Genomic DNA, 24,033 nt, shown 5'->3' with positions numbered 1-24,033 from the left:
AATTAGCTAAATATACAATGTAAGCTTCCATCTGGTAGAGTAATTTAACAGGAATAATGGTGCACCACCATAACTCAACGAGACACTGAGGAAAACCATTGAAATGCTATTTCCTTTCCTTTGGAAGAGAATTATGTACAATTTCAGCATGCTTTGCATTTCTAACAGTTAAAGCCAACAGGGAGGTATCACTCTCATTTATATTACTTTCCCATGAGAAAATCAAAAGCAAAGTCCAAAGCTTATGCCGTTGTTCATGAATGGCTCTGTAATACTTACTTGGCTTTAGCCAGAACATGTTATTTGGCAGCTAAACCCCTTGATTAGAATTGTGGGTTTGAACAGATTTTTCAGTGAAACTATGTTTTGAAGGAGTTTGGAGAAGTGCAATCTTTACTAACCAATGTCTTCTATTTTGGATGATCTGATACCATGTGATTTCCACTTTTCACTTCTCTGTTTCTTTCTTTTTGCCATCTTTTAGATGTTCTTGTTTACTTATCTAAAAGCTTTCAACTGTCCCTGCCCTAGATACAGTGGAAGAAAAATCCTAGTCCCACTGAAATCAAACAGGACAGTTTCTACTGACTTCAAAGAGTCTCAGATTTTATATGCAATATTTTGTAACTTATTTATCCAGAAGGAATAGACTTCGAAATGGCCATTAAAACCATTCCACTTCATTTTCAATGGACATTATGCTCTTAAAATGCTTTAGATTTTAGGACTGCTCCCTGCTCCTTATTTAAGTTGTTTCCTTTAGGTTCAAAAAGGTGTCTAGTATCTGATTACCTGCTTATCAGAAAGTTATGCAAGCTACTTGCTAACACTAATTTATAAAACCTTTCTGAAAACATACACAGTTTGTGTAAGAAAACCTTTATGTAACCACATGAAGCAGAACTTTGTAATTCAATTTTCGCTATGCATTGGGCGGTAAAAGGAGAACTAAGATAGTATTTAGACCAAGATTGTGTAATTAATCTAGCCATCAAGAAGGTTCAGTATCTAGCACAACAGAGTAATTACTGGCAAGACAGAAGGTGATGTATATATAAGCTGTGGGATTTTTGCTAGAACAGAAATACAGTGAAAAACCTTTATCCAGATCACCTTGAAACTGAGCAAGAATCACCCATGCATAACACCTTCGCTTCCTGCAATTAAAAGTCAGCGTTAAATAAAATGTATTAGAGGAACTATCTTGCACCGATAGGAAGACTATGCTGGTCTTTACGGGAATCATCCTGGTGCTGACTCCTGTTGAATCCTGATGCAGGCCCTGGCAGCTTTCATGATACCAAAGCATACCTACACAAGTTCTTTTCCCTCTGACACTGTCATACCCTAGCATTCATTTTTATTTAGTTTTAAGCTATCTCAAAAAAATTCCCTTCTAACTCGAGCTAAATTAGAGTGACAGGGCATCGCTCCTCACCCCCAGCTTAGGAGGCTGCAGAATCCTGATGGACCCGAGATGACTGCAGCCCAGCACAGTAGCTACAACGGTATTACATTTCCTTAGAGCTGCTGGCTCCAGGGGCTGCACTCTGTTTTGGCCTGCTCATGACGTGAATCCGGAAGAAGCTGTTAACAACAGTTTGCTTCAGATTCACTCTTCAATTGCAAGTGAAAGTTTCTTCTTTTTCTAAAACCTCTTACTACTAATTACGCCCTCTCAAGTTATTGATAGCGAATTTAGGAAGGCTAAAGTCTGGTGATTAATGGGAAGAGAAGTCAAGAAAAAGAAGGGCTGTGAATCATGATGCTTTTTTTTTTTTCTTCTCACTCTGTGATAAGCACTAGTGATTTCCTTTGGGCACATCACCTAGTCCAAATTTGTCAAGACAGTTCATTACCCCAGGAAAACGACGACTCTGAGAGGCAGGAATGCTTAGCATCCCTGAAAAACGGGATACAATGAGGAGAATCATATAATGTTTGCCTTGTTTCCCTGCTTCAATAAACAAAGTGCCTCTCCCATTTACTGTGCTCACTCATAAACTCAGAGAAAAATAATACTTCTTTCTACTAAGCTTGACTTCTTCACTTTGGCAGACATGGTAATTGAGGGTTTGTGATCCTCTAAGCCTTGTTTTTAACCAAAGACCAAAAGAAATCCAGCTTTTTCATATACTGTTACTTCACAGGAGAGTGTTTTCCTAGAAAATGCAAACAGAAACGGAATTCGGTGGCAAAAAATGGAAAGGGAGAAAAACTTTCACACACAAAATGTTTTTCTTCTCAGTTTCAACTGCTTCAGTAAATTACTGAGTCACTAAGTGCAGAAAGAATAATGGTAAGGAAATATTCTAATTAAATTCTTTTTTAAAAAAAATTACATCTGCTGAGTTCTCATTCAGGAATCTTTCACTCTCATTACACAAGAGCTATGCTGTTATTCTACTGCCTAATCAGGTTAACTTAATATGGTTTTTACAAAGTGATCTTCATGACTGTGCAGCACAGCCTTCTTCCTCTCTTTCATCACAATATTAAACAATCCTTCATCTCCTCTTTTTTCCTGTATAAAATTACATAATTTCCCCCCTCCAAGCAAGAACCTTGTACTATTTGCTATTTTAAAAAACCCCATGCTATATTTCCATTCGGCATGCTTCCAATTTTTGGAAAGCGAGCTACAAACTTCTTCTCAATTAGTACTATTGTGAGTGATCTTCAGATCCCTAAGCAAAATGCAAGTTGCAAGCTTGCAATTCCATCAGCAAGGAGAGATTCAACCGGCATAAAAGCAAAATAAATAGAAATACTGATTGACAGTCCCATTCTGCCATGATTGTGCTAAACTCAGGAAAGAAAAAACAGTTTATACTTGATATGATGATGTCCCCAGGAATTTCTTCCAACAAAAGCCAAAATATGAGGCAAAATGCAGAAATTCCATCTATAGCAATATTTTAGAAAAGCATGCAGCTTTGGTTAGAGAGCTAATCTTTATTGGAATTTACTGGCTTTTGCTGGTTTGCATCAACACTTCCACACAGAAAATGAAATGTTACAGATTGAAGAAAATGCAAATGTTATGGCCATTTGCCAGAATTTCTGCATGTTTTTCGACAAGGTAAAAAAACCCCAAAAATCTTTTTTTGAAAAGAACTTCTACCCTATCAAACCCATGTTGTTTGCTACATTTTTGTTAGTTTTACAGTAATCTCGCCAAGCAGATATTTTCCCCGATAGATAGATATAGAATTATGGAGATCAAAAATCAAAACTTCCCCATATTAAATGAACAGGTCTTCAAAAGTCCACAGCTCCCATCGGAGCTCTTACAACAGTCAGTATGAATTTCAAAAGTGTTCAGTACTAGGGAGGAATTTTCAAACCTTTCTAGGTAATTTACATGTGTTAGTCTCATTGAAAGTTACTAAGCCATGTGCTGCTCAGGCTTTTGGGTACTTTGCAGAAAGCATACATTACAACTGGCATCCATGGCTGAAGTCGTGAGCATTTTTAAAATTTGATCTTATGATGTTTAGGCTAAATTCCTCTCTTAGCTACAGATGTGTAGCTTCTCCTTATGATATATTTATCTGACCAATGAAGCAATAGCTCTCCTTGCTCTGCACTTTTGAAAGTCTGTCAACACAGAGCATCTGAATGCAGCTGTGCAAAGAGCTGCATATCCTGGCCTCTAGCCCCTAGGACAGTCCCAATCCTCCATGCAGCTAAGCTGTGTGAAGCCTACGGCTGACAAGTTCTGCTGCATCTTGTACAGAAAGTAATAATCCACATGGCTAAGCGAGCTATTGAGTAACCATAGTCACTGCACTAGGATGTTAACTCTGGTACCTAACTGTAAACATAGGAAGAGTAAGACATTAAGTCTTTCCCTAGTTATCTATGCATCCCATCATTCTAGATGCTAGAAGAGTAGAAGTTGCACAGAATATTTTCCTCTTTACCACAGTCTCTCTGCATTCATTTTTAAAAGATTAATAAGGAGATGCCACTTTAGTTAAGCACAGGTTAAATAGATTACCGAACAAGAAAGTGAGCAAGCAAGACGCATGATTTACAATGCCTGTGTGACACTTGGTGTTCCCTTAGCACTGAAAAACACATTAGGATGTCAGGGGAGAATCATTCAGCTTTGCTGCCCATTAAATCTGATCTTAGAGTGACCAGTTCAATCAGAATTCTCTTCCAAGAGCATTATAATAAAGTTGGAGAAAAGGAAGATACCTCTGTATTTTATGTTATGAATATGGAAAATAAAATTGAGAAGCAAAACAAAGCTGCGATTAAAACCCACAACAGGTATTCCTTTCTTAAGGCTGAAAGGAATGTGAGGTCCGCTTTCATATGAATTGCTGACTTCACGCAGGTTCAGCACCACAGAGGGTTTACCAGGAGCCGGTGGCAATAAGCGTTCATAGCCTAAAGGAAAGGAAAAGAGCTTCACCCCTCATGGCAAAGGTCAGATTTCTGCAGGCTTATAGCTTGTCCATATACATGAGTGTTCGTGGGACATCTTTGTCTAGTAAGGTCCCATGAGGATGACACAGGCTCCACAATGTCCCCTCTGCCTGGAGGATGGCCCTATAACCACCCAGATCAGTTTAGGGTCATTTGACTTGTGTTGATCTGGTTCCTGTTGCTTTTACTCTCAACATGATGCACAATCATTGCAACCTTTGTGGGGATGCTGCTGAAGTCTGGAATTAAACAACTCTAGTATACAGAGAGATTGGATGTGTAAACAGGATATTTAACAGTTGCTATTTTCACGGATGTGGAGAGCTATCAACTATACTCCCTTGCTAACCTACAACATGCTGTACACTTCATTTATAGTTCCTTATCAGAATCACTACGTAAATGTCATAGAAACGGTTATGCTAATGATTGTATTAGTATTTGTCTATTTATTCTGTAGATATCTTTTCAGAGAATCATCATGTCCTTTGTTCAATTTTGGAACCGATGCATTGCATGCCCAAATATTTGGAATAACATATAGAAAACATCTGGATTTAATTATATTACAGTCCTCTTATGCAGACAATGGGAATTGAATTAAGGAATATTTTGAAACCCCCACAGAGATATAAAAGTATTAGCAGCTGCACGAGAACTTTACTGTTACAATGTTTGAAAATGTTTTGTTTTACAGATCAACAGTCTGACACATCATAAATATCAATCATAATATTTAAGATACATAAACACGGAAGAAAAATTAAAACTTGCATTCTGAAAACATGTAGATGAATTCACAGCATTTAGAAGATGTAGAGTGTATCCTTTTGTTTAAAAAACGAAAATGTATATTCTATTGGCACAGAAAATATATGTTGTACAGTGGTATTAAGCAGAGAACCACATAAGGGCTTATTGTGACTGAATAGCCTGAACAAGGTTTTATAGAATCTTGTTATATTGCCACCATATTGTACAAAGAGTAATTCAGCTAGAATAAATTACCATTTTGCTTTTCATGCTTTCATTCCTTTCAAAGTATTTGGGGATATAATATGAGCTTAGAGAGTCTGCCCCAAAGTATTGGATACAGACTGGATTTTCTTTCTGAATGTGTGCTGGTTCCAAATGCCACTTCTTTTCAAGTCAGTACCAGTTTTGCAGTTAGTTTTCAATCTCCCAGTGGCTAAATCCCATTCAAAGGCTGTTAGCACAGTAGGGGGTCAGACTTTCCCTCTGAATGTAACTATATCACTCAACAGCAGACTCATGCAATAAGCGATCTAATGTTTTCTTTTCTTTTTTTTCCCCCCTCCTCTTAGTGTCTCCCTGCATTCCTGGATACCGGTCACTGCACCAAGGACCTGAGGCAGCAGCCACATGGACTCCACCACCATCCTTCTAGCTTTCTTCATGGTGCAGAAAAAGTCAAGTCTACAGTTCACCTGCTGTCAAGACAAAAGGTTCAGTTGCTAAATCCTCTGAAACATTCTGAAATGTTCAAATGAATATATTCTTGTACAATATTACACATTCTTATGTATAAAAAGCACACACAAATGTGTGCATGTGTATGCACATATGCATACAAACTTTGACAACCAATGACACAAAATATAATATTAAACTAATTCCTTCTCTTTCTATGAATTCAAAATGTCCTGAAAAACATTGTCTAAAGGCAGCATACTGTCTGAAGACAGATACTGTATCTACCAAGGAAAAGAGAGAAAGCTAATAAACCCAGAAGTAATACTGAGACAAAGAAAATAATGTCATAAAAGATCCATGAAATGATGGTCTGTTTAGAAACCAAATTTATCAGGACTGAAGCTTGCACTAGTTGTTGCACCACTGGGAAACACCGACTCTTGATACCATGTGGGCAGTCTGACCTCGTAAAGATGCAGTCAGGATTTTTGAACTTACCCATAGTATCATCCTGAACGGGCTTTGTGGATTATGATATATGTCTTGCTGATGGACAGCCTGGTTAAAATAAAGGGTGGGAGAATTGCTGGGTAAGGGGCTCGAATAAACTATGCTAACTCACCCGTTTTACGAAGTGGAAAATCATCCTTGGCATCCTGCGCTCCTGGTAAAGTGTATTTGTACGGTGGCGAGGCCCCACTCAGGGGTGGAGAGCTTTGATCCAGTGAGGTATGGTGGGCAGCCCTGCAGCAGACACAGAGAGGTCACAAATTAGCAGTCACTGAGGTGACCAGCAATAACCATCTACACATGTTGTACACATGCCTCAGCTGTGTTTATGTTCTTGTTCATTTAAGTGTGCACAAACCACAGGCTCATGTAACCAATTTCACTTTTACAGTAAGTTATGGAACTCCTCGGGATTCCCAAGAACGTGCTTTTTGCACTCATTATAAAAGTCACATAGGATAAGAATCATGTTGACCTACAGACAGGATCTGTCACCAGTTTGGGCAATTGACCATTTTAGATTGTTGCATTTTAATATGAACCAGCTGAGGCACAGCAAAAGTCATTTAAGTCTTGTTTATCACCTACAAATAGATGTATCCAGCCTCTTCTACCAAACTGTGGGGGATTTTCAGGGCGGGGGGGCTTGTATAAAACAAACCAGAAATATTGAGTTATTATTACCTGTTGGAAAAAAAAAAAGTAAACTATTTACTGGACAAGGTAGATAAAACCTTGCATTTAAGTTCAGTTTCTAAGATTTGTGAACACACCACTCTGCAGCACGTAGCACTCACGTCAGCAGAGAATCTCCAAGCTGAAGAGTGCTTTCTGACAACTGCTGGATGAAAGAAATAGTGTGGGCACATCTTTCTGAACACAGAAACTGCAAATTGCAAAGAAATCGCATCATTTGGCCCAGAGACAGGGTTTTTTTTTTGTTTGGTTGATTTTTCTCTTTAGAGCAGGAGAGAGGGAAAGGAGGGATACGTTCAAACTTTGTGTTTATCTAAACATAATTTTACTTGTCCTTTTACAGTCTCTCCCTATCTTTCCAATGTAGTGTGGTTAATCAATAATACATCTCTGTCAAAAGGGGCACTACCATGAGAGGAAGTACTACTTTCCCTATTGTAGTAGAAGACGTCCTCTGCAGAGCTCCTCGTTCTCACTCATCTGAAGACTCAGAACTAAGCTCGGACTATTAGTCCAGAAATCAAGAGAATTTTCCACATTATTTGGAAAAAAAATATTAAGTGTTGTATCTCCACCAGAAACAATGTAATTATATATTAAATCATGTTACCACAATGCTCTGATTAGCTCAAAATGGAAACTCCAAGGGCAGGCCTTCAGTAATTCTTTTTAAAAAGAACAAGTACAAGATGGGAAATCTAGTGTACCGTATGCATTTCTGTTTGTCCTATTGAAGGTCAATTCTGGCATAACATTGAAATCTTTCAGAAATGCAGCCAGAGTTCATTTTGTTGGATTGATTTATGTGTCTGTTGTAATAAGGAAATTAAAAAGGAATTAATTACTACCAAAAAAAAAAAAAGAGGGGGAGATAAAAACTGTAAAAACTGTAAAATTAAAATGTTAATAGGCCCATTACAGGTCTCAACAAAATCACTTGTTTCAATGGTCTAAGCAGATTCTTATCAAGGCCAAGGCACCATAAGAATATGCAGGTTTAGATACTAAAATGAATAAAAGTAAATTTAAATGACTGCTATCCTCCACAAAATCCTTGTGAGTTACACCATTCAAGTAATTTCACTGGAAAGCAGCATCCCTTCAAGAAGAAACAAGTTTTGTCATTGATTCAAAATCCAAGTAAATCAAAGACAAAGTTGTTCTGACTGCAAAAATTGAAGAGACTTGGAAAAATGACAGGTATAGTTGTAAAATTTGTGATAGCATCAAGAGATGAAGCAGTTGAAATAAAAAGTTTATACAAACTTCTGACAGCATCTTGTTCTGTATAGCTCTCATCTCATCACTGAACACCAACTACTCTTCAGTTCAACCAGAAATATTACAGTTCTGGCTTTTTGCTAGCTTCTTGGTTGAACTTCTGTTTTGTTTAGGAGGCAGACTCTCAATACCCCTGCTGAAGAAGCATTGTGGCAAATTTTAACAGATACCTTGACGAAGCAAGGGAACAGCTTAATACTGAACATACGTGTACCAGAGCTTGGGGTGGCGGCTCATGGAATGATTCTTCCCATTTGCTGGAGAGTCTTTTGTTGCCGATTTACTCAACAGGAACTCTTGAAGTTTCTGCTTCACTTCTGTACTGGCCACTGCCCCTAAGATACACAGAATTAAACATAACTTATCTTATTTTTAAAAATTACATTTTTAAAGGAAACAAAAATCAAAACACAAAAAAGAGCCTGTGTCTTGCTGCTGGAACTGTTGTAAACTATAAAAAATATTGGTGGAAATCAGTCAAAATGAGGTAACATTCAGATTAAATGTTTGTCTGTAGAAAACTGAAGTTGGCCATAACCCAGAAATCCAGTGAAGTCCTAAGGAATATTTCAACAGTAGATGAGGCCATTTATCCAGGGCCAGATGTATCTAAAGAATTTAAATTATTTCCTAATAATTCCCAAATACAAAAGCAAGGATAGAACTAAAAAGGTAGTGACAAAAGGTCACTTTGAGTTTGCAGTAAAGAATGTTTTTTCTTTGAGAAAAGTTATAGTAATAGCACAGCTAAACTGCCCTCTGAACACTGTCTTGGTTATAAGGAGAACGCCGCAGAAAGAGCCAGTAGTGAGCCTTTTTATTCAAACCACTTAAGAGCCTGTACCTGAGATGTCTGGAAGACAGACCACAGTCTGAAACATGAGTCTTATTTGGTAATTCTACTCTTATGACACAAAAACAACAGAAAGACTGAAACGCCAGGAAGACACAATGCATTTGACCTCTCTTGGTGGCTAGCTCAATACAGTACAAGAAGTAGGGCATGTCAACGTCAGGTTAAACTGCCAATTCCTACTTGCAGCATGGGACATGCTTCTTTACTCACAGCCGTAACACTCTTCATAAAAAAAGCATGAAAAAGAAAAATCTTCTTTCAGTTTTCCATAAACAGTGACAAAAAGGGGAAGAAAAAACATTTCTTTGAAAATAGCAGCACTAAGGCATACTGGCACCCTAAGTATTTGGTTACCCAACCCTGACACAGCACAGCTAGCTGGTGAGCATGTCCCCCAGTGACCCAGTTCCCATAAAATACCTCTACTATCCCCCAGCTTCAGACCCTAACTCCCCTCCCCACGCCTTTGTTCCCTCTTCTACTCATTAAGTAGATCAGTAGCAGCAGCAAATGCTGGGGCTGATCCCCAGGGGATCACAAATGCTGCTTGGCTGGCTGCTACATACTGAACAGCCACCCAGCAAGCCAAACTGAGAAGGGAACCATTGAGCTCACACCACTACTCTTCTTTTGGTGGGAGCACTAATAAAGCCCAACTGTTCACATGGAAGCTGATTTTTTGTATCACTTACAGGAACTTTTTGTTCCTGCAGATTCTGCCACCCTCCCACTGCTGGGTCAATAGGCTGGTGATGCTTTCATGGATACATCCTTCACCAAAGTACTGGAAGCACCATGGACACCTTAGTTTCTAAAGCCTACAATATGGTACACCCAGAACTGTTGAACTGATACATTTTTCCACCCAAGAAAAAAAGGCAGGAGCATAATGTACAGCTCTTTTCAGCTTCGGTCTTTGTCAGTTAATTCTAGTGGTCATTTAGCACAGCAAGTAACAATATCCGCTTGTGGCAGCTTCATTTTGAATACCTTCACAATGTACTTCAACCTGATTTTTAAACTGACCTCACTAAGGAGAATTACTTGTATCTGTCTCCCTCTAGTGAGCACCAAATTCCAACAGTATCCTTTATATCTGTCATTTGCCTTAGGGCTATATATGAGCTAGAAATAACTCTTGGTTGGGCCTCATGAAATGGCATCAAGAACAAACACAAGGCAGTTTGAAAAAGTACTAGCAAAAGTATTCACAAGTCTCAGCCAAAGATATTCTTAATATTTTCAATCTTGAAACAACACTCAAATTAGTTAATCAGCAAATAATTTGATTTTTTGCTGTTTTGTAGTGCTTTCTGTATTGGTAAATATGCTCTTCAGAAAGAAGTTTTCAAGTGAAGCTTTAGGCTTTCAAACTGCCTCCTTTTTTATAAAAAGAGCTGGATTCTTGAGAGGCATATGCACAGATCTGTCAAAATGTGCTTTCCTACAGTCTTCCAAGTCTGCACGTAAACCAGCGATGTGTTTCTGTGGGTGCAGCAGGTGGCCCTGCCTTTCTGCAAGCACAGCCTTGACTTCTCTAGTTGCGTATTTCACACAGTAATAGGCTTGCTTCAGGTTCCTGTTCATTGACCATTTGGCTGGGAGAAGGCAAGGGGGAATAGATTAATTTCTTATTAGGATTCATGGTACATTGGCTCTTACTTTCTCGGCCTCTTTCTTTGCCTCGGAGGGGAGGAAGCTGTTGTTCCCTGCGATGCCTCTCCAGTTCCTGCTCTTGTCTCTGCTGCTCCAGTTTCTGCTCTTTTTCAAGGAGTTCTTGCTGTTGTTTAATGGCTAGGAGTTCCTGTTGTAACTTGCACAGAACAAAAAGACATGAGAAAGTGCAGTTTGCCCTGTTTTCTAGGTCAGACCTGGCTAAAATCCCCTTGAATAACTGAGTATCAGTGCTTGTTTTTGTGCTTACGCTTCTTTTCATCTCTTAACTGACTTTCCCTAGTCTTTTAAGTGGGATAGTGCATTACTGGCTGTCACTAAAATGAACTCTAATGCCAGGTAGCAGCCTGCTGCTCTGGTTTCACTTCTTTCTCTTTTGGCAAAAATGCCTGGAAACTGCACAGGGTTCCTTGCCAGTGGATCACCCAACTCTGGCTGCTGTGCTCCGCTGCATTTGTCAGCTTCACTGAGCGGAAGCTTAGCACAGTAGCATAATGGCAAGCAGATCAGAAGGAAAAAATGAAAAGAAAGGCAAGTTCATAAATTTCCAGTCAAAATCCATTATAGCAATCCTACCATAGTGCGTGTAATCCCATAAATCATTTTCTTTTTACATTATATGAGGCAGCTCAGAGAAGAGTGAAAACACAACACTTTCAGGGCCTGCCTCTGTTTTACAAATGCAAATATTATGCACTCGCCTATCAATTTGATTTGTGGGCACAAACTCAAACAGTAGCCCAAAAAAGCAGTCTTTTAATATACTCAAAACTGCACATACAGAAAAGGCAGCCATATTGAAGTCAGGCTGAAAATCCAGCTTTGTAAAATAGGTAGTCAAATTTTCTGTGGATATGGTGGCTTCATGAGCTTGATGATGCTCGTAGTACTGCCCTGGTCTGCTGTGAGCAACTCGCTGGCAGGTGATAGCAATTTTGCTTGAAAAGGCTTTTATCATCCAAATACAGAGAAATAAGCACTCAAACACCACCTCTTAGTCACAGTGAACCTTTCAGGCATGTTCCCTTTTCATGTCTGCCTAAGCATATTCAGTTATCAGATAAAGCGAGGGATAAATGAAAAATGTTGCTACCTTTATGTGCTCCTGGAGCTGGGCCTGATGCTGCCGGGTCAGGTTTTCATGCTGCTTCTGAAACTCTGCAATCAGCAGTTGTTTCTGAATTTGCTGCTGCTGCTGGATGAGAAGTAGTTCCTGCTGTAGCTGCTTTTCACGCATAATTGGGTCCACCATGGGAACCATCATCCTGAGATCAGTTCGCAAGTCTAATGGTGAGATAGGCTCTAATCCCACGGGAACCTCCGACTTTACATCCACTGTGGGAAGAAAACAACAAAACGTATATGTATTAAATATAACTGGAGAAGGAGAATAGAGATCATTCCTACTAGGGAAAAGACCAATTACGCTCAAAGACTACTTCAATGTACAGACCTAACAAAATACTAAGGCAATGTACGCTGTATGCAGACTTCAGACATTCCTACTAGCAACTGGAGATTTTACAAGTTATTTTATCACTTTCTTTCCATTCTCTGCAAAATACTCCCAGATTAATATTCTGCTAAATAGACTAACAAGCAACCCAGTGCTAAAACCATGTCAGAGCCTAATGGAGCAATATTTAGTGAGAATCTCCTAGGCACTATTAATGCTTCACAATAAACACCTGGGGCATTTCTTCAGCGTTAAGATGAAGGCCTTCCAGTTCTTACTGCATTGCAAGAGATTTTCCAAAGCTAGCGTGTAGAATTTCTGAGGATGGTGTGACACACGAACAGCTACCCAATGTTACGTAGCTACTGCATGTAAATATACCTGGCAAACACATAGGAATAACACATATAAAATTACAGGAAAATAATTTGACACACAAAACGAGAAGTTTTAATGCAGCTTTTTGAAAAGTGACTACCATGCTTGGAGTGGATTAGACATAATACACTATATATGGTTTGTAAGAACATGAAAACATCTTGAATTATTCCAATTTGTTGCAGCAATGGTATATATTGTTAATCCAGCATTAAAGTACTTAATGAAGAATCCTGTGTTTTTCTATCTCCTTATTAAAATTGAAGGGACTAAAAAGCAGCAGAAGAGAGAGATTTGATGATTTTCACTACAATACTTGCAAAGCTCAGGGTTTCATACTAAGTGAAGAGACTGAGTGTAAATTTATCTGTTTCAAAAGAGCAAAAAACTAGGATGTAACATTTCTACAAGAGGAAAATAAACAGCAGCTGAGGGTCTCTGCTAAAGCCCAGCAGTTCTGATTCCATCCACCAGAGGACAGTGGAACACAAACACATTCACTCCTGTTCCTACTGCTCCACTATCTTCATAGGAAAATAAGATTATTAACTGAAAACAAACATGCTGTCGGAAATGACTAGGGAACAATATTTTTAAGCATATTTTCTCCTTCTGCTCTGCTACAGCTGTATTTGTTTTCAAGGAGAAAACCAAAATTAAACAGAAATATTCTAGAAAGCAGAAGCAGTAAAATTGAAGCAGCAGAAGTTGAAACTGCAGCAAAGGGAAAGAACTGAATTCTAACTGTACAATCAAATCTATTAGTAAAAAGTTTTATAAAAAGAAGAGACGAGGCACCAAATCTCTTCTACTGATCATGTTCTTTTCTTCTCAAAGTTCTGGAAACATACAATTTTCTAGGCCTTTTTTTTTAAATCCTAGTAACTGTGATTGTAAACCTCAGAGCATAATTTGCCTTCTTAACACTCTATCCCAACAGAATGATTGTGTCTAAGTGCTTACTTTTGTTCTGAGACTAATCACTAAATTATAAAAAATCACCTTTAACTTACAAAAACTACTCTTGATTATAAATAATTGCCACAGACCAAGAGAAACGGACAGGCAAACCCCCAGCCTTTCATCCCATTTATTCAGCAGCAATCCACATTCCATTTGTCTAGACTAAATATAGCCACGTTTATACAAGAAATCAATAGTGCTTGCAGAGAGCAGAGCAAAGACATGAATATTTCATCAAACTCGGAGAGAAATGGCAATCAGCAAACTGACAGCAAACCGTGTAGGCTGACTGGCCCTCCAGATTAGTCTCCGGTACTTGGACAATGGCTCATTGCCCGCAAGTCACAATCTTATCATCGGCGCTCTTCTATTTTTAACATTAATTGCATTGTAGGTGACAAAGGCTTATCATGTTTAAAGTGGAGAGATGGATTTTCTTACATCTTCTGTGACAGGATAATAAGCCTTACTAGGAGCAATAATAGGAACCAGAGCTCGGCAAACCCTACAGGGTCTGGTTTGCAATAGTGTTTGTGAACCGAACCCTGCAGGGTTTGGTTCACAATACTGTTTGCAAACTGAACCCTGCAGTTTATTTTGCAGATATTGGCTACAGATCAACCCCTACAGGTCTGCACGGCGATTCAGGCTGATGATACTTCCTATCTCTGATGAGCATCTCACTTCTTCATTTTCAGAGCACTTCTTGTGAGGGGAGGTGTCCAGATTTTTCTAACAATGGAAATTTCCTTCCCCTATCAGTGAAATGTACAACCGAAATCAGGCTCAGTTTGATAAGAGACACGTTTTCAAGAATTTTCACACACTCGATAAATCTAGCACTGGAATATCTACTTCATCAAGTTCAACTTTAGCTCATTCATTAACGTGGGGGAAAATAAACATCAAGGTAGTTCTATACAACAGAAATCAATACATAATTTTTCATGCCATTTAAATGCCAATGTTTACTGACAAATAGAGACAAGCATTTATTTCCTGGCTAACAGTAAGGTTACCGCCAATACTACTACTAACTGCTGACATAGCGAATACTAACTTTTGGGGGCAATTATTGTCTTAAAAATGTAACAACTAATATGTAGCTGGATAATAATTAACCTCATTAATGAAATGACTCTAAATAAGTAACTATAACATCACCAATCTGAATGGTTTTCTACTGCCTGTTAGGCGGTCCTAATGCCTAAGGCAATTTACATTCTCCTTACTTGCTACCAGCTGACAAGACAGAGATAGAGCAGCCCCGTAGAGCTACATCAGTGTGAAAAATGTGTAACGGAGCGGAGAATGAGAAGCAGTGTCTTTAAAAGCTTTGACTTTTAGCTGAAGCATCTTCCCCTCCACCACCCCAACACAATTTTAAGTCTCGAAAGAGCAAAGGTGATGCAGGATGTTTATTCTCACCAGGGTTTTTTATGGTTTTTCACCCCCTCCATACAACGATATATGCATTTTTCAGGTAGAAAAGGAATGTCCTAATCAGTGCCCTCAACTTTCAAACATCAGGAGAAGCAGTGGGATGCAGGACTTTAACAACAGGATTCATCAAGCTATTAGCCAAAGAATGAAGAGGATGCATAATTAAAGAAAATATTAATCAGAGTTTGATAAAAGCTAACTTCACGTTAAGGAGCCTTATTTTGCAGGATTTCCAGTATCACCAATGGAGCGAGGTTGTAGCAAGCATGATTCAGAGTGGGACCCTTCTCACACTCTCTCCACCGCGGCCTGGAGCAGATCCTTTCCAACAGCTCTGCCGACTACAGAGCAAGCCTGGGATTCCTCTCTAAGGTTAACTAAAGACAAACTCTCTGAGCGCATGTCAGCTGCGGTGAACACAACAGTAGGCTGCAGAATATTAACTAAAAACGTTACTGAAAGCTCGGTGATTCCAGGAAATATGCCAAAATTTGAGTAGAATAATATTTAATTTTCAGCTACAACACACTGCAAAAGGCATATGTATTTATTTTTCCTATAAATATTCGACTGCCTTTATCTTGAAACATAACAACAAGAACAGTCTCAGAAGAGCATCCATATCAATTATATTCCATAGATGGCACTTCCAGCAGTGCTTTTGACATTCTGTGGAAAGAAAATAAGATACTTGCAAAACAGCATGGTTGTTGAGTAGATTTAGATGCTTGAAGCATATGCAAAAAGAAGTAAAAGAGCTTGTTTTAACCCTGAGGCTTTGCTTTTTGAAACCATTCCTTAAAATGGGAATCACTGAAAAACTGTAAGATTTCACTAAGAGATGGCATTTCAAGCTTTGTTTCCCATGACTAGTTTCAATTTCTGGTGTAAAATGCCCACTTTCTTACCATCATCTCCGAAGATGGGCAATCTTATTTTTTTGTTGGCAGTTACCTTTCTTGGCAGACATTTATACCATCTCTAAAAACAGGAACTTAAATAAGGTATGCTGCCATCAGCTGAACAGTCACCATTCTTTATTTGAGATGCAATGAAGAAGAATTCTAGTAGACTTGCTCACCAGAACAGCTTGTCTAGTACATTTTTGATTCTTACTTTAGAGAAACTGTGTGAATTTGCTGGAACTGCAGGGATTCAAGCTAACCCTTTCCCAAAGGAATTTCTTGGTTATGCCATTGGGCTGGGACAGTAAGGAAGGCTGGAGAGAGGAATAAGGCATGAAGCCAGTGAGGCTCTTTCCCCTGCCTTGGTCATCCAAGGCAGCCTTTTACTGCAGAAGCAGTTAAGATTTATGAAGTGAGCAAGGAGGACTACAAAAGTTGGAATGTTAAATTAAAATTACATGTGACAAGAGACATGTGACAAGCTCCTCCAACTAGCAATTTCAGTCTTAGGCCATAAAAGCATATTCCTGAAAACACACCAAAACAAGTAAAATCTAGAAGAATCATTCTGCCAAGAAATGGCCACACCTTACCCCAGACATCAACTCGGTGAAGTATTACAAAGAAAAGAGAGAATGGGAGAGCTGTTTATACTAGTGGTACTCTTCTGAACTCTGCTCTACAAAACAGAGCCCACCTAAAGTTATTATTAACTTGTACAGTACTTTTCATAGTTTTCATATGCTTTTCATAAAATGAAAACAAACCAGAACAGTTTTGCACATTTTAGTGTAAAAGAAACTGCCTCCATTTGGTCTCTTCATTCAAAGGAAGTGAAAACCCTTCCTTTTTGCAGGATTAGCCATCAGTCAATCATGACATAATTGGACCACTAAGGAATTTACGGAAAAGAGCTCTAAATGGTGGAAAGAGTGGAAGAACCCCCCCGCCTCCCCAGTAAAGATAATACTTTAAATTTACTCTTCAGTTTAAAACCTAGAATTCTCCAGATTTATGTGCCACCTCATTCAGGACTTGAAAAGCAGTGATACCTGAAAAGCCATAATGATGTCTTTAAACATATCAAAGAGAAAAAGATTGAAAAAATTAAATACCCTAGGAGACTGAAAGTTGCAGGAATAAGGAACAGAGGGTAGGAAGAAAACTTTGGCAGGCAGATGTGAGATGAAGTAACTGGCACAAGATGGGGCAGGAAACACTGGCCAGGCAATAAGACACGAGCAGCCGACCAAAGATGGAGCACAGGGAAAAGTTTTAAAATTTCTGAGCTTTCTGCGCTGAGAAGCAGCCTCACTCTGTAATCTAAAAGCAGCCCTGGCACACTGATAAGGCAGCAGTGCTTGGTGTCACTGCCAGTGTAAATAAAGAGCTAATAGGGGAGCAATGTGTCTGTTGTGAGGATGCTGGGAAATTAAGTGAGCAACACGGTCTTGAATAGCCATGACTAAAGAGGACGGAGTCTGGCATGAAAACTACTACAGCGATTGTTCAATGTTCAAATCTGCAGAAAAATGTCCTAATCTGGAGCCTGCTCCCCAGAGGAGAGGCGGCTCGCAGCTTTCTGGGGGAAGCTGTGCCACAGCAAGACCTGCGCAGCAGACCGCAGGAGCTACAAGATGAATTTTTAAGAGTAACTAATGACATCAGAAGTAGAAGTCAGATGATCAATAAACTGTGAAAGGTTAGGTTACCTCCTATGGGATGCTTTTATCATCCCAGCTCTAGTGGCTAAAATCTTGTTCCTCAATTCTCAGCTGGCATAATCTGTCATTCCTCTGATAACTTCTATACAGGCAAAGCTTCTTTATGCCACCTGAGAAGCTTGATGCAGAATCTCTCTCATGACTATAGGGGTGAAAGAAGGCAGCCTTGAGAGCAGCATATTTTTTACTATGGGGACAAAAGCATCCAGATTTAGGATGACACTTACAAAAATTGTTTCCAATATTTAAAATCAGCACAATTTTTCCTCCACTCTCACAATTACGCTAAAGGATGCATCCAAGCTGAAAAAAGTGTCACTTAGATTTCACTGAATGTTATTAAGTATTTTTTATTAATTATATATCCTCAATCATAGTCTGGATTTTGGTTGTCACAGGTAAGGAAAGCAGAAAGAAGGCAGCAAATGTGAATGGAAGATTTTTTTCAAAGGCAACACCATGACTTTTTATGGCAGTTAAGTACTCAACTGCAATTTGTACTTTCAAAACTTCCTCACTTGGAAAGGAAAAGCACAAGAAATTAAAACACATTTCAGATCAGAAAAAATACTTTCCAGTTATTTTCTCGGATTATCCTTCAAGAGTCAGTAATTATTTTAAACAGTACTATCACCGAATTAGAAGTATAAGTGAACTGTCAAACCTGATGAGGCACTCAATTGAGTTTATAGTAATAAGGAGAAGTGTAATAAATTAGACTAGAAATGTATTCCCCTTTGTTCTATAAAAGGGATCTTATAATGATTATACCTTTTCCCTATTTCTTTTAAGTGTTTGCATACATGTCATAATGAGAAGTAAAATAAATGCAAACAGCGATCTGGCCTTTGATTTACCATTCTCTTATTTCCCCAGGGCCTGGAAAGGAAGCTCAAACAACCACAAACTTCTAAAATATCAGTGAGAGGCCTTGAAATACCAACACTGAAGTTACAGTTAGCTGGCTTTTGTAAAAAATCAAAGGCTTTATTATATTGATTTACTAAAATCAGATTCCTTCTCTGCAAATAAGCTTTTGAGTCCAACAGTCATAACAAACACAAACATAAATGCCATCGAATTTGTTATAGCCAAGAAGACTTTAAATGTTATATACTGAATACACGAGCAAAAGTTCCACTTAGGAGCCTGTCAAGAGTTCATGCAAATATCAGGCCAACCACATCTGTCACAGGAATAAAGGCAAATGTGCCTAGTAAATCACATCAGAATGTGAAATGCTTTTAAACTCAAACCTGGGATGATCTGTTATCAAGAAATCCAAGCTGCGCTATATTTGGGTTTCTGAGCTACTTTAGTTGTATTTCAGCTAGGAGAGTTCTTACATACACATTCTCTATACCCATCAGCACACAGGAATATTTTCACTTTCCAGAAAAGGCCCTTTTGATATAAGGAATCTGAATATCCTAAATTCTAGATACTACTGCTGCAGGCAAGATAAAAACAGGACAAAGATAAATGCACATATAGTTAAAAATGTAGAATTTCTATGTAACTTTCTTCTTAGCTCTCATACTGGTGATACCAGTGTTAATTATGCTGTTGATACACAGTATCGGGTTAGCCTATTTGACCATAATGTGCCCACCCCATGGCATGCATGCACAAGAAATGACAGGGAAGAATGTAAAATAGCATTCTTTTGGCTGTGTGTCTTCTGTGCACGGATCAGTACCACTGTCAGCCAGAACATATCGAAGATGCCAAATAAGGTTTGATTTGGTGGCAGCACCACTTAGCGGTTGCAGAACTAAGTAGGTACAATGTCTCCCAATCAGTAGGTGACAGCTTATCACTATCTGCTGGTTACTTCATTAAAGCCTTGGAATTAATTAATTAAAATGAAAACATGTGTGATATAAATCTGTGGGCATGCACTTGCATACATACATAATTCTTGCATCATATCCTGAAATAGTAAGAAAAAGCAAACATGACACAATGGATTCCTCTCACCTCCCTTTTTAACAATGATAGATGCTACATATACATGAGAAAGGCAATGTGCTTCTAATTGTGTCAGTATTATTATACATTAGAAGACAGTGTACAAAGTCCCCCAGGTTGCTAAGGATGACTGAAAGGGCACCATGAGGGGTTCAAGAGACCTGCTACAGTCTTTGTTTCATCCCCCATCCAGAGACAGTATGAGGCTGCTACAAGTGATACCAAATACATCCAGAACATATGATTTTCACTTACTTTTCTTTCTTCTCTTCTCCACCTGTGAATGCTGCAGGCACATTGGTGGCAATGTCAAGTTTACACCCACTGAATAATTCCCAACAGTAGGGATACCACTATTCTAATCCCAAGTGGATGATATAGAGAAAGAGAAGAGGGGAAAAAGCTCTTCCTTGAAGTAAGGATACCAAATGTAAACAGCTACCATTTGGGCATGCCAGCAGGTATATCCTGAAGTATCATCGGACAGCGTGCTCAGGCAAATTGGACAGTGGGTGGAGGTTTGCTGAACAAGTATCCCCAAATAGCTTTGCTATTTCAGGGGTGTGACAGCCAGTGCTCCAAAAGAAACCCTTGGAAGGCAAGATACAGAGCAAATCTTTCAAGGAACTGTTGGCAACTTTGTATTTTAGGGAAAAAGATGACTGACCCCAAAAATGCACTGAAAAGAATATTTTCCAGTTCCTAGGTTTTTTAATTTTTGTAGCTGTATGTGCTCCCGAAGATGCTACAATATTTAAGGTGTTCTATTTTCTTCTTTTTTTACTGCACAGCAAATACTATTATGTAAATGTAACTTAATAAACTCACAACCTCTCTATTATACCCAGGAAATCAAGACCTTCTATTATTCCAATGTTTTTAATAAATATTCATGGAATGTCCTGCTCTTTGACAAGCATGGAGCTAAGAATGGTTTTGATCCCAAGCACAGAAAAAGGGAGGACAGAATTGAAATCTCCCACAGAGGAGGGGAAAAATCCACCAGAAAGATAATAATACCTTTTAAAGAATCTTTCTAATGGGAGATTAAATGAGATGCCAGTCAGAGACTGGCAACACAATACTACTTACTATGTTAGCTCAGATATATAACTCTTATGTATCCTATGCAAAATTAACAATTGCAGATGTTTATTAGCAAAGATGTATTTATTTGTATTACATATTTCTTCCTATTGTGCTCCACTTTGTACCACGTTGCCTTGGGCTGCAGCATAGTCAGGGGGGTCTGTCTTCCTCTGCTCACATAAAACACCTAATATATTTGCAAAGCGACTGAAATAAAATGAATAAATAATACTAGATCACTGGCTTGCCATTTTTCAGAAGTCCACCTGTTGGACTACTGATACCTAGCAGCAGAAGAGATTACAGCATGCATAAACAAAACACCATGGGTAAGGCACGGAAAATGAAAGGAAAAGGTATGGTCCCAATGATGATGCAAAGTAAAGGAAAGAAGGTAGAGTTTATTAGACTGAAGAACTGAATTATGCGTGGCATTATATCAAAAGGGACAAACAATGGCAGTACAGCTGATGGGAGCATTATGCAGCAGTCAAGCCCCAAAGTTGGATGGATAACGACATCAAGAGGCAGAGAAGATGGGCTGCTCTAAAGAAAGTAAGGGGGAGTTTCTGAGGAAGAACCCTCTCAGCTTGATGAAAGGGTTGTGAAGGTTTTAAAGATCTTGATTTGATCTATTTTCCGCTGCAGACAAAGTATGTCTTTCAGGGAACAACCTTGACTACCATGCAGATGGCCTCATTTCCATTGCTAAGACATTACATAAGGCAGGCACTCCAGTAAAAGAGATTACATAAAATATACAAAAAGCATTATGAACTCACAAGCAAGGAAATGCCAGTCTTCCAGGATGCTTACTTATATTTTTGTCTCATTAATGTGAAGACAGTTGTGGTTTTATAGCATATAGATCCAAACTATAATCATTTGCAGTAAGTAGTCACAAGAAGTCTCTCTCTCATATTCTGCCATTTGGGATTTGGGGGAATTAGTTGAAAAAAGGAGACAGACATCTCAGGTTCACAGCTGTAATCTAAATTATGCAGAACACTTCCGTTTTATGATAAAAAGGTGTCTTGGCAAAGGCAAACATTTAGATGTTTACTTCTAAAATCAAATAATGGTCTTTAGCTGAAAAAAAATCCCAAGCTAGGTATATAACATCTCATTCATGTAATTCTGTGACATACTTAGCATCATTACTATTACACTACTTATCTAAATTCCTATTTTTCCTCTTTTCACCACAGTAAATTACTTCAACCCTACTGTGCCCATATCTTTGTTGGCTTTATTTTGAATATCTACTTTGATTGCTTGAAAACAAGTGCTGTAAATATCTGTCCTAAATTCAAAAGATTTCAGATAGCAAAAGCAACCTACCACTAACATTGTACTCTGTATGACAGAAAGAAAAGCTATTGCTATGTTTTTATAATGATGTAACACTAAACTTAGAAAATATTATTAATGACTTGTGCTCTCCAGACTAAAGAGATCTCTGAAGGGCTCCCTCCAGAATGCAGAGCCGTGATTTCATCCACCAGAGGGAGTCAATCTTGTCGTTCAGGTCAAGAATGAAAAGAAAAAGCACTGAGAAGGGAAGAAATCACTAACAAATACTGTAGTTTATATCCAGATGTATGTGGATACCAAACATAATGAAAACAAAGCTTAATTGGGATTCTAGTCATTGATATAAGAAAATCACCTTTTTTGCTTTAAGTGTTCATTAACAAAATTCCTATTAGTATACTTTTCCTGTATGACTTCAGATTAATAAGATTTTAAGGAATCAAAAAATAATAATTGACATAATCAGAATGATATTCATATTTCTACCCAACTTACTACTCTTTCTTTATTTGAGTTCAAGTAACTACCATACTCATAAGTCTGTTTCAGACATACGCTGACTCGACTCAAAACTGTAAATACAGCAGGTTTTCTTCAGTTTATTTATGATTTAGTCACCTTATTCAGCAATTAGAGTTATGGACTTATGATGGTGAGTATAGGAAAGAAACCAACATTTTGACTCACTCTGCCAAACATTTGTCTTTGTAATTTTTCAGCATTGGAAAAGCAAACTATAGGAATCATTAAGGTGATGGCAACTTTCTCAGTACATTAGCTGGAGTTATTTTCCATTATTATTCTAAATAAATACTGAAAAATGGTTCTGCATTCTGTAATATTCCAGAAACTAACAAAATTAAACACTTCTAAGAAATTAATCTGTTATGTCAAAAGAAATAACAGCCATAGAAAATTTCTACACAATTCTGATGCTACTTAGCAAGCACAGTTCAGAAAACTGGAAATACAAAAGTTACTACCCATTTTTGGTTTTCTGCATTTCAGTAGGTCCATTTCTTACTGGTGGGTTGGTTGTTTCTCTCTTCATGTCAACTCATCTGACACACAGAAAGTCAGTCAAGCCAGTGGGCATTTCCTCAGTCTCAAATGAGAGATTCTTTCTTAAGCAAGCTTTTCCAAAAATTAAACTTCCTATTAAGAAGTCTACAAAAATCAGTGGGAACTCTTCTCAAATGTCAAACCCAAGTTTTAGAAATCTGCAGATCAGGCCTGGAACATGCATACTAGACTGACCGCTTGAATGGAGTCAAGCACTCAAAATTACTCTTCAAGAAACTCTTTGAGTCTTTTGAGAATCTCAGCCTAATCATTTAAATAAACCCTAGTCATATTGAAACCCCCACCCCCACTTAACACATTAATCACTCAGAGCAGAAGTTCCCTCTCATCAGACCTAAGATGAACAAATCTTAGCACATTGCAATAAGAAGCACATTTAGTCCTGTAGAATGAGCTTTTGAACCTGGAAATGCCATTACAAACTAAAACTCTGCAACACAAGAGGCAACATGAAAGTAAGTGCTCAGTTTCTGCACTTCAAGCAGAACTTTTTGTGATCAGTGAGATAGCATTAACAATATGTTATGGAATTATTGCATCAGGCATTGCATATTAAGGACTGGGAGAAGAAGGCAGCACAACTAATTTAAGGTTTGTCGTGGAAAGGCTGTAATACTGATTTTAAGGCAAAGCACTGAGAGAACTTGATACCATACAGAAGTCATTAAAATGTTCACTTTAAGAAGAGACAAATTGGAATCTAGCCTGAAACCTCCACATCAATGCACTGCAAAAGGCTGGATCCCAAGATTTTCAACAGAGCATCTTAGCTGCAGCAGCAGCATCCCTTACCAGGTTCTTCTGTTCAGTATAGTT

The 24,033-nt window shown here is 38.4% G+C and overlaps 1 protein-coding gene across 2 annotated transcripts in view; it reads right to left on the bottom strand.

Annotated features, from left to right (window-relative positions):
- The window catches only part of HDAC9 (histone deacetylase 9), a 445,270-nt gene that overhangs the window by 213,778 nt on the left and 207,459 nt on the right, over positions 1-24,033 (bottom strand). Inside the window, exons 4-7 of one of the 2 annotated variants that reach the window (XM_059818316.1) lie at positions 11,985-12,226; positions 10,880-11,030; positions 8,570-8,696; positions 6,497-6,618 (exon numbers count right to left, since the gene is read on the bottom strand). In XM_059818316.1, coding sequence (XP_059674299.1) covers positions 6,497-6,618; positions 8,570-8,696; positions 10,880-11,030; positions 11,985-12,226 — 642 coding nt within the window. The remainder of the gene's footprint in view (positions 1-6,496; positions 6,619-8,569; positions 8,697-10,879; positions 11,031-11,984; positions 12,227-24,033) is intronic. The other variant, XM_059818317.1, reaches the window with a different exon arrangement.

This window comes from Gavia stellata, chromosome 6 (assembly GCF_030936135.1).
Source record: "Gavia stellata isolate bGavSte3 chromosome 6, bGavSte3.hap2, whole genome shotgun sequence".
Classification (NCBI taxonomy): Eukaryota; Metazoa; Chordata; class Aves; order Gaviiformes; family Gaviidae; genus Gavia; species Gavia stellata.
The sequence above is the reverse complement of the archived record's forward strand: the minus strand, read 5'-3'. Positions and strand labels throughout refer to the sequence as shown.